The sequence below is a fragment of the Eimeria tenella genome, genomic scaffold (assembly GCF_000499545.2).
Source record: "Eimeria tenella Houghton genomic scaffold, Eth_scaff121, whole genome shotgun sequence".
NCBI lineage: Eukaryota > Apicomplexa > Conoidasida > Eucoccidiorida > Eimeriidae > Eimeria > Eimeria tenella.
The window spans coordinates 56490-67647 of record NW_013541487.1 but is presented as its reverse complement, the minus strand read 5'-3'; the positions used below and the strand labels follow the sequence as shown (position 1 = coordinate 67647).

General features: G+C 51.1%; 2 protein-coding genes across 2 annotated transcripts in view; both read right to left on the bottom strand.

Moving 5' to 3' along the window:
• The window catches only part of ETH_00004530 (uncharacterized protein), a gene marked incomplete at both ends in the record, with an annotated part of 8851 nt that extends 6299 nt beyond the window's left edge, over positions 1 to 2552 (bottom strand). Inside the window, 4 exons of the mRNA XM_013373159.1 lie at positions 83 to 148; positions 753 to 885; positions 977 to 1104; positions 1288 to 2552. Coding sequence (XP_013228613.1) covers positions 83 to 148; positions 753 to 885; positions 977 to 1104; positions 1288 to 2552 — 1592 coding nt within the window. The remainder of the gene's footprint in view (positions 1 to 82; positions 149 to 752; positions 886 to 976; positions 1105 to 1287) is intronic.
• A 7023-nt stretch (positions 2553 to 9575) lies between these two features.
• On the bottom strand, positions 9576 to 10844 carry ETH_00004525 (uncharacterized protein; the record flags this gene model as incomplete). Its single annotated transcript, XM_013373158.1, has 1 exon — positions 9576 to 10844. The coding sequence occupies one exon, from the start codon at positions 10842 to 10844 to the stop codon at positions 9576 to 9578; it is 1269 nt and encodes a 422-aa protein (XP_013228612.1).
• Between the last annotated feature and the right edge of the window lie 314 nt (positions 10845 to 11158).

Below are 11158 nucleotides of genomic sequence, written 5' to 3'. Positions count from 1 at the left end.
CCCCCGGGGGCCCCCCAAGGCCCCCAGCTCGCGCTTCAGAAAAGGCCAGGGGGCCCAAGTCGGCAAAGGGCTGGGGGCCCACCTTTTGAAGGGCCCAAGAAGGGGGGCCCTCCTGACGTCTGTGGCCTCCTTCAATTGCATGCGGGGCCTGACAGACACAGCAGCAGCACAGCACTGCAGCGTGCTGCTGCTGCTGCTGCAGCAGGGCTCTGGGCTAGCAGCAGCACTTCTAGAAGGGCTGCTGCAAAGCGCAATCAACTCCCTGAGGCAGCAGGGTCACTGTGCTGCTGCTGCTGCTGCTGCTGCTGCACATGCAGCCTCAAGAGCTGCGCGCCGGCCACGAAGAGTGCTTGTGTTGCTGCCGTGCTGCTGCTGACGCTACTAAGTTTGCTGCTACTGCTGCTTTGTCTCTGCTGCTCTTTAAAAGCTAACTTGTGGCTGCCAGCCAAAACATACCCTGAAAAGAAAACACCAAAAACGCATGCTTCCGGCTCCAGCCGCATTCCCCACGACTGCTGCAGCAGCCAGCAGCAGCAGCAAGCAGCAGCAGCAAGCAGCAGCAGCAGCACGCAGCGGCAAGGGCGGGAAGAAGTCGATAAAGCATGCAACAGAGAAGAGCAAAAGACCATTTAGTGAACAGTGGCAATGGCTGCTTCGCCCAGGTAGCTGCATGCATGCACTTGTGTTGCCGTTTGTAATGTGCTGCGAGAAGTGCTGCGGCAGAGCAGCAGCAGCAGCAGCACGCAGCTTACTGCAGCGGCGCAGGGCCAGCGGCCCGGGCAGCTCTCGGCAGCTTCCGCCTCCCTTGGCCCTGGGGGCCCCCCTTGAAAGCGCCCAGCAGGTGGGCCCCTTCCTCTCTTTCTTGAGCCGAATGGACTTCTTCTCCTGAACGGAAGAGTTACAAATCACGTGCGTTTCGCCTCAGCAGCTGCAGCAGCAGCAGCAGCAGCAGCAGTAGCAGCAACAGCAGACACACCCGACCGTCCCGAAGAGCCTCCCAGGGTCTGTCGAGGCTTCCAAGAGCCTCCGTGGGGCCCCGGGGCCCCCAAACCCTGAGAGGAAGCAGCAGCTTCTGCTGGGCGCGGCAGCAAACGGAAGCTTGGCCTGCAGCACAGGCAGCAGCAAAACGGACACCTGCTGCTGCGCTGCCGCACCCAACAGCGCCACTCTTCAGCTCCTGCAGCAGCTCTAGCAGCAGCAACCCCACACCCACGAACAGCAGCAACAGCTCAACAGCAGCAGCAGCAGCAACAACAGCAGCAGCATGCCAGCGAGCTGAGCACTCACTCGCAAAAGCACGAGCGAAAATAGGCTTCCCTTTCCTCATGATAGTCTAGCGCTGCAGGGGGCCCCGCATGCAACGCGGGGGCCCCAGGGGAAGCAGCAGCAGCAGCAGCAGCACGAGGAGGTGCTGTGTCGCCTTTGTAGGCCTTTGCTGCTTCAGCCTCTGCTGCGTGCTGCTGCAGCAAACTTCCTGGTTCCGCCCCGCCTCCCTCAGCCCCGCCCACATGCTGCACTTCTGCTGCAGCTGCTGCAGCAGACCCCATAGATTCAGCTGCCTGCGGTCCCCCATGGGGCCCCCCGGGGGCCCCCAGGGGGGCCCCCGCGGGGGCCCCCAGGGGGGCCCCTAGGGGGGCCCCCAGGGGGGCCCCCGTTTGGCCGGTGGGTTCAAGGGGTACAGAAGGGTGGAAGGGCCTCTGGCTTTTAACTGCATACTTCATTATCTCCTGGATCGTGTAGATTTTGTTTGTGTCTTTTGCTGCTGCCTCTGCTGCTGGCGCTAGGAGAGCCGCCGCTGCTGGGCTCGCTGCTGCTGCTGCTGCTGCTTCGCCGCTTGAGCTTGCCAGAGACGCTCTGCTGCTGCTGCTGTCCGCTCTGCTGCTGGTCTTCCTTGCATGCGGCTGTTTCCCGCGCTGCTGTTCCCCCGGCACCTCCCCCTGCTGTTGGTGTACCCCTTGCTGCTGCTGCTGCTGCATCACTTCTTGCTGCTGCTGGGCCTCCTGCTGTTGCTGCTGCCTGTCCGTGCCTCTTGCTGCCTCCGACGATTCACCTGTATTTGCTGCAGCCGCCTTGGCGGCCGTCTGCTGCTGCGGCGGCTCCTGCTGCTCTTCGTGCTGCCGGTGCTGCTGCCCCTGGGCTTTCCTGTGCAGCTGGCGCTGCTGCAGCAGCTGCTTGCCGTTCGCCGCCAACGGACCAGTGGTCACATCGTGGTCCTCCTCCGCCCGCTTGTCAGTGTTGGGCTCTTGAGCCTCTGCTGGCACTTCGCCGGAAGCAGCAAAAACCTCGGAGGCCGCAGGCAGCTGGTTTGCCTTTGAAGCTGCATGTCTTGAGCCCCCTGCAGCAGCAGCTGCTGCAGCAGCAGCAGCTGCTGCAGCAGCCTCCGCCCCGTTCTGGATGTCCGCCGACGTCCATCCGCAGGAGGCCCTTCCTGCCGCTGCCGCTGCTGCTGCTGCTGCGGGTGCGGTTGAGGCCGTGGAAGACTCAGCCTCTGCTGGCTCCGGAGAAGCAGCTTGCTGCTGCAGAGCCTCGGGAGGGCCGCAGCTGGGCTCCATTTTGCTGCTGCGGCTGCCGAGCGCTGTGGCGAGGGAGTTGAACGACAGCTGCGAGATGAACGTGTCTCTACACCCCGCCTGCTGTGCAGCTTTCTGGTCTACATTATTGAGCAGTGCGAGCCAGCTGCGGCGCTGCAAAGGCGGCTCAAATGCCTCCACTTCGCGGGCAAAGCCAGACTTGAACAGGCCACCTGTGCACGCGCGGCAGAGCCCCAAGAACCAACGCCCCGACCGAGTACACACCTTTTTCTGCTTGTCTCCACACCAAAAAGCCCCCAAGCAGTAACGCGGAACAAGTCTTCAACAGGAAAGCTGCGCGAAAGAAGCGCCGCTATGCCGGCTGGGTGCCTCCGGTGGCTCGCATGCGGGGTGGCGGGCTTTGGTCGCTGCTGCAACTTCGCCGAAATACTCCATTATGCACAAAACCGATTGAATTTCCGTGTTTGTTTCAAATAAGACAAGTAAAATTCCTTTCGATCACTGCGTAGGGCAGGAAACGGAGGGCAGCTGCTCCAATTTGCTAGTCGTTTCAGTCCGCTGGGCACTGAACTAGGAAGAAGCGAGGACGCGAAAATATAGCTTAGTCCATCTTCCTTGAATTGGCAGAACTTTTGCCCATTTTACCTACTCTTTTTGATGAGTTAAAGCACTGAATAACTCCAACTTCACGGTGTAGAGGCCTGATGTGTCTGATGTGCTGCCCGGGTATAGTTGGAGTTTTGTACTGCCAGTGCCCCAGCCGCCAGAATGTAGAAAGATGAGGCATTAAGGGCCAAAATCCCTGATAGCCTTTTGCACTTGCATTCGAAAAACACTTTTAACATTCTAGAAAATAAAACCAGTGCTAAGTGGCCTGCGGGCTGAGGCTCTTCGACAGAAAAGCCCTTAATGAGTTGAACCTGCTCAGTTTCCAATGTGGATCTCTGAACTAAAGCGGCGATGGCCCAAAAACTATCTCACCTTGAAAGCGGGGCCAAAGAGGTAGTCTGCAGGTGTTTCCTTCATTCATTTTCTCATTTCTTGTTCACGGAATTCAAAGAAAGATTCTTGTCAGCCTGATTCCAGCCACGGAAGTTGGCGCATGAAGTACTTCATGCGCCTTATTCAACTTCCGCTGCGGAAAACTTTGCCTAATTACTTGCTACCGCACGGTTGTGCAAGTGTTTGTATTTATTGTTAATACATCCAACAACAGTTAGCACTTATTGTCAGCACAGCCGTAAAGCATGAATATTGTGTCACTACTGGTTCACTGGGGCTGGAAATGTGCAGTAGGGCACTGCAATTAAGCGCTAGTCCTGCTTTGGGACGCAAAAAAAGCAACTTGAAATATGGGAAAGGACTATTTGGTGAAAAAATAAGGAATTCTTCTGGATTCCAGACCATGCATGCGCCACTGCAAAGCTCGCGTTTGGAGCTAACAGTAGTCTGTGCACATAACAGGCACAGACGCACAGAATGGAACTCACAGCTAGTTAGTTGAGTAGCAGAGCCCCTTGCCTTGTCCGCCAAAATGTCGTGCTTTTGTTTAATAAACTGGAACCCCCGAAGATCTTGTAGTTGCACCTTAATTATCCGGTGCAGCAATACATGTGGGAGCCAAGCAGGGCGTACCTTCGTCCAACAGCGCGAAGCTTAGTTCAGGGCTTCGCTCACTACACCCGTGGAGGTTTTGTCAGTGCTCAACAAGCACAGATTGAAACTTTTGGCAGAATCACATTCAGGGATTGGGCCAGGCGCGCTGTTGCACCGACTTTTAGGCGAAGATACTAGTTGCAGTCCGCGCGCCCGACGCTTACAAGATGGCGAGTTCCAACACAGGCAACCAGTAAAGCGATGTAAGAAAAATGTAAATTGCTTTTGATCCCAACACAAAAAGGCCTGAAGAAGGTCCCAGGGGCCAAACTAATATCGAAAGGTGTGCTGCTAGGCCCAGGGATCGAGGCTGGAAAGAAGCAATAAAACTGCAATGCACAGAACGCCGACGCAGCCAGCAAGGAATATCACGGGAAGGCAAGAGAATTTCGAGGAAAGAGGACATGCGATGATGTTGATTAGGTTTTTCAATGTTTAACAAGTGCCTTCAGTTAGTAGTGACAGATGCGAGCTTGCGTCGCTAGCAGGAGCTGAGCTGAGCGTGCTCTATTACAAAATTGTTGCAGCTGTTCTGTGTTTATCTTGTGAGTCTGTTGCAGCGTATCTTGCTGCAGGTGTGATTCAGGGCATTGCCTCGTGCATGTCGACCGCTACTACGAAAGCTGCTTGCCGTGAATTTCGCGCTTTCTTCTCGGGCTGTTGCCAGCTGCTCCAGCCTCAGCACAGTCTTCTACTGTAGATCTACACTTCCTGCTACAAAGCACGACAAATCCGTTACCCTAGCTCGCTTGTATACAGCAGAAACGTTTGTGTTATGATCTGATTTGTTGTAACTTTTCCTTGTTTGGAGCTTGGCTTCTTTCAGCTGTATTCCAAACTCAAACTTCGAAGGTTTTTTGTGGCATTTTCTTGGGCCTTTGGCATCATTCGGAACAATTCCAATGCTTGTAATGTCTTATAACATCGCTGAGTTGTACAACAGCATCTCTTCTCTCCTTTTCTCCGCTCTTTGATTGTCTTCAGCCATGTCTGAAATGCAGGACCTCCGCGCTTGACTGGGTCTTGCTAGTTCTGGTCGCAGTGGGTTCTCACCATTATTGTGGGTATTCATTTCACCTTAATTTACCTGAATTCGTTTCCTTTTCGTCATCTTTAGGCTAATTTAACTCTAATTCTATTTCAAGATAGTTCAATCTCTCGTTGCTGTTCTCCTGATCGTTACTGGCTGTTAGCTCTAGCCAATCTAGTACGCCTCCCTTTCTCCCTGTATATCCATACTTGCGCATTCAATAACTCCTCATGAAGCCATTTATTTTCCCTTTATCGTTTTCCCCCCCAATGATTTGTTTTTGGACAGATATTACTGTATTCATTCACTGTACTGTTTTAACTACGCTATTTTCCTTCTTTACCTCGTTAACACAAGATAAATCCTTTTTTCTCTCATTCATTCCTTCTCCTGAGTTATTTTCCTGTTTATTGTTGCCTGTTCATTTATTCACTAAAACGTTTGTCGTTACTGTTTTTATGTTTTGACGTTCTTATCTTCTTTTTTTTCAAAAATTGAAGCTGCTTCTCTTCTCTCTCGTTGTTCTTTGTTCTGCTTCATTAGCTTCATGCACTTCAAGACTTCTAGTGTTATCTTTGGTAGTACAGCTATCAGTAGTATTGTTTTCTAATTCTAGTGCATTGCCACATCTTATATTACCTTTCTCACATGAAGAATGCATTAATTGTGTGGTTTACTTTCTAAGCAGGGCGCGCCTGCATGGAAGCTGCGTGCAGCTAGGCATTCACAAGGTGGTGTGAACGTGCACTTTCCCGGTCACGCTACTTCCCTCTTTCGCGCAGCTGCCACTGGATTTTGGCCGCTGGGTGAGCTTTAAAGCTCTGTCATACTAATGATCGGTAGACGGCAACAAAGGTGGCGCATAGAGTACTGGGAGGCGGGAAACACTTAAGCCTACGAAGTCATTCGTAGAGGGAGAGTATCGGAAAAAGTGATGAGAAAACTAGGCTTAGGAAGCGGCAGATAACCACTGGGTGCGGCAGCCCCATGCTCATAGTGAGGCAGGGCAGTTGGTGAGATGTTCAGCACCTCCCCACGTAAGGTGGTCCTCAGAGATGCCCCGCCATTCCCCTAGGTGCTGTATCTCGTTGCCTGTGCGCCTTTTATTCAAGTTGTACTGAGACTTTCCCTGATGAATCGAATTTCCTGCTGCGTCTGGCATAGGAAGCTAATTGATAGCGGCTTCTTTGGCAGCCGTGTTACTGTCACGGGGAGGATGTGGGACAAGCGCGAAAACATGAGAAACCTCATGGTAAGATTTTTGCCGGCAGCAGCCCCAAAGAGTGAGCCACAATGTTGATGCGCTCTCTGATAGTGAAGGGGCCACGGTGAGGCCACTCAACCTGTGGCCATAGCAGGTAAGTGCTTGCTGCTGAGCCACACCCTTTCCTCTGTAACATGCTGGCTGGCTAGCTTCAGAGAGAATTTGATGGAGAGTGGGCAGAAGTAAAGGTGTATGCAGCTGAGGAAGTTAATAAGTAATCGGATAGCACGTGGTGCTGTTTGTCGTTTGAAAATTCATACTGCATTCAACAAGGATCAAAACATTTTGTCCAATGATTCCGTTAGATGAAGGCAGGCAATGAAGAAGATACTCATCTCAAGATGAATGTTATTTCTGTTTGGCGCTTCGTTTGTGCACAGCGGGACTTTCGTGAAATTGTTTAGGGCTGAATTAAACGCTAAAGGGGCAAGCTTTTAATACTCCATACCACGTGCAAGAATGCTAATTTTTGCCAATGGGAAGCCGGGTGTGCAACTAAGCAGCAAAAAAATCTGACATCTATTTGCTTGCCGGTCGGCAGAGATCTCCGTATTCTTGATATGATGCAGAACACCCGTTGGAAGCATTTTACACTGATCACAAAATTTCTCATGTTTAATGGGTAACGTAAGTAGCATGCTGTCCTTGTTTTGTCGAAAAGCCCCAGTGAAATGAGGCAAAACAAAAGTGACTAAAGGCCGCGCTCCAAACAGTTAATTGGCATTTCGAAGCTGTTGAAGCTTATTACGCTACAACTAAGTGTTTTTGCGTGTGGGAAAATGCTTCCGTTTTTGCCCTAGAGTAGTGCAAGCCAGGTTGCCTGCGCAGGGAAGTGCAATAGTCAAGTCGAAAATACGGCCACAAAATTGTGAAGAGATACTTCCCGCATACAAAGTTACTCAGAAATTATCCATTCATGGGCAGGCAAATGGTAAATGATACGAAGGAAGTAGAAGAAGGCAAAGCGCTCAAGTGGGAAGCAAGGCTAGCCTTCCCACCGGGGCGAAATTTCTCGTTTCTTTTTTTTATGTTGGTACCGTCACGTTCCTTGAAGATGCCGCAAAGTCTATGTTACTCATTTAAACGCTTCCTGTGTCTTTGCCTGAGGCCTCTGCTAAGTGCATCATCTGTCGTATCACACCCAACACATACATACGTAAAATTGCTTCACTTGCTCGGGGGCCAAATGCGCCTCAGATCTCCTTCGGCAAACTCACACGTAAACTTTACCCAATATTCATCACTATAGTATAAGAAAAAGGCTGGTTTTACCGGAGTTTTCTCTCCCTTTGCGTTGTGCATGGCACTGTACGGTCATTAGGCGGGATTCTGCTAAGAACTTTTCGTCATTGTGCAGGGACTAAACGCGACTTCTTTCATATATTTTAGTATCATGCTGAAGTAAATCATTTCTTTTAGGAGCAAGTGGGGTAAAATTTATGTTCCCTCGGCATGATGTAGCCCTTTTGGCAATGCTCGCGAGCAGCCTGCAACTGGCAGGAGCACTGCTAACGGAACAGATTCTACACAGCGACATTTAAAGAAATTGACGCACACGTAATTTCCAACTGTTTTCATTGCATCTAGGCCTCTGTGTGCAGTACGGCAGCTGAACTCATTTTGGTCAAACCAAGCGTAGGGTGACCTGACACACCCCACAGAATTCGTGACAAACTCCCGAGGCAATTCTATGTTACTACAATCGTGGAATTGTGAAACTTTCGTGTTTTAAACCTTGACTGTTGTAATGCTTCTGCCGAGGTCGCCTTCAGGTTTGGCTTCAAAAGGACTAATCAATTTCCCGCCTTTCTTCTGAGGATAATGAAATCGTGCTCGCGTCACACGCAAAGGCGATGGAGCAGAAACCTGCATCTTACATAACATGAGCAGAAAAACCCAATATTTTCAAATTTTATTGCATGGAAGAAGTATACAGTTCCCCAACTTGCTCCTGCGCCATGGTTTGCTGAGGACAACACTGAAGTGCCTCTACGATTCTTACCAAGTTAGATTGACTGTGCTGCTTCTAAGTATCGTGGTTTTCCTGTTTCTCTTTGAATAAGTTCAAGAATAATCCTGGCCTTAAAATTGCGCGTCGTGCGAGGTAAAAAGTTTTAGCGAGTGGCTCAATGAATAGGCTGCCATCTAGCAACTTCTCAACACCATTTCAACGTGCTCCATCCGCCAAGGGCAAAACTTTTCTAGTCATTATCAACTGATACTTTTGCCGTTCCTGCATGCTTTTTCTGCAAAGCCGACCTCTCTCTGCGGGCCCGCTAGACCTTTTGGCCGTGAATCGTGACCCGGCCTTCATAATCTAAATCTATTCTCAGCAAAAACGATTGTCCTTGTACCAACCAGGCACACATTCAGGCCTTTCACCAGCTCTCAGCTGCTCTATCATAGTTAGTTGGGTCTCGACTTTGAAACAAAAGTTCGGCAACTGTTTCCAACAATTACCATTGACTGGGACAGGCCGGTAAATATGCCACAAAGGATAGCAGCCGGCTTGATAGGAAGGCACTAGCCGCTTCCTTCCTAAAACGCCCTTCACCTTAGAACCCATAGTACCCACGCAGCGACTGATCAGAGTATAGTGCCACGGAATTATTCTACAGCCCACTTGACTGGTTGGCCAAGAAGATGTATTCACGCATTTGACTGCGACGCTGGCCATAGCCTGTCTGCACAGGAGCCCTCGTATGCAGAAGCTCACGGGTACTGTCCCACCAACAGTTGAACCAGCCGGTTAACGATGCGAAAATTTAGTAACGCACATGCGTACTTTACTGCAGAATCAGATGGCGCTCGGGAAAGTATGAAGGTCTGCCAAAAGCCCCTTTCTTGACGGGCTGGTTCTTGACATGTCCATATGCTGAATTGAATCCGCACAGTCCACAGCGTGATGATGAAAATTTTGCGTCTCTCCGTGGAGATTTCACACGGCATTATGATCGCCAAACGAAGAAATACTTCACTCCCGAAGCCCCTCATTCACGAGCTACGACTCGTTCGTCCGTGGCAATCCTGCCAGCAGAACTGCATCTTTATCTGCCTCGCTCTACATGATGCATTATCACAGAAGTGTTGTTTGTCATGAACGCCCTTGAAACAGCATGTCGTCTGTCCGCCATATGCTCCAGGCAACTCTACGGAAACCCGAGGGAGAATCCGGCAAACACAACAGTCTTCTTTTGAGGTCGATAATCCTCTCCGCAGAGGGCTCATCGCCCACCCTGTACATTTCCATTGCCTCAATCAAATCTCTTGACAAAATAATATAACGTTCAGACCAGCGTCCAAAACTTCTGCGGAACCGTTTGCTGTAACTCGATGGCAGAAGGGCAAAGACCGATTTGTACCATACATTATTAGCCACATGGTCTCCTAAAAGTTTCGCAACTGAGTGCAGCGCCTGCAAGACTAAGAAGCGACGTCCCAAAACTTCAACTGCAGAAGACGGGTTCAAATTATCGACAGACAATGCTATGAGTTGTGCTGCTTGCCTCAACATTGTTGCCTCGCACTTCAAGAGCTCGATCACCTCTATTTTGTTGAGAATAGGCTTCATTAGAAAGCTTCGGACAATCTTGAGGGAGTGAGCAAGAAGCGGAGATCTTCCTCGTAGGTTTAGCGCCCTCAAATCTGGCAAATCCTTGTCTGCTCCTGGCTCCAACAAAGGAAGGCGAACAAAAGGATGCGCATCGCGTGAAGTCCTACCAACGGGTATCCCACGATGCGGCCTGCTTTCACTTGATGATGAAGACGAAGCCTCCTCTTCTATGGCTTGCAAGTAACTTCTCGGTTTAGCTGTCGTGGGGTCGCTACATGACTGACGTAGGGGTTTGTGAGCTGCTCCACCCGTATCTGTGCCATGCTCTGTCGACGTCGGACAGCAATGCGCACTGTGTCGCCTTTGTGGTTGAGAGCCCTGTCCTTTTCTAAGCTGCGTTAGCAGTGCTAAGTTGCCTTCCGACTGAGTCTCGAGGCTCGCGTGTGAACTTCCCGAAGACTCTGGGGGCACGGACAGAATACCCACAGGACATCGATATGAACAGAAGTCTAGGCTGGCACTGTCAGAATCCATATCTTCATCAGTAGAAAGAGGCTCTTCGCTTCCGTGCGCATGCCCGTTTACGATGGGAAGCCGGTGTGTAGACTGGAAACCCTCATAGGGGTTCACCCCAGATGTGGAAGATTCGTCAGCAGGCGCCACAGTTAGTGACTCAAAAACCATTTCCACAATTGCAGGCGATGCTCGCCCCCCTCCAAAAAGGGGTTCAATCGGCTTCCATTCCCCCATTTCAAGGCAAAGCTCCGCCAGTTCGTCTGCATCAAGTTCAACCCCTGCGGGGCCACCCATACTCCCAAGCCTTCGCACTGCCAAACCACTTCCCGTCGCATTCTGACCAATACGGCTACACAGTGATACAACAACCAAAAGCCCTAGTACATAGGCGAGAAACAGCCAAGTTGAGGAACGCGAGACTCTACTGCGTTTCCGGTGAAACCCGCTGCACGGTGCCGGTGCGGGCACAGCAGTGTCATTAAGCACTTCCGTAGAGGAAGAGTTGCTCACATGCGTATCAGTCAAATCTACTTGATGTATGACAGGATCCAGTAAATCTGCCTGTTGAATTCTGCGCGCGTGGGTTTCGTGCTCTGCCGCGAGGTCCA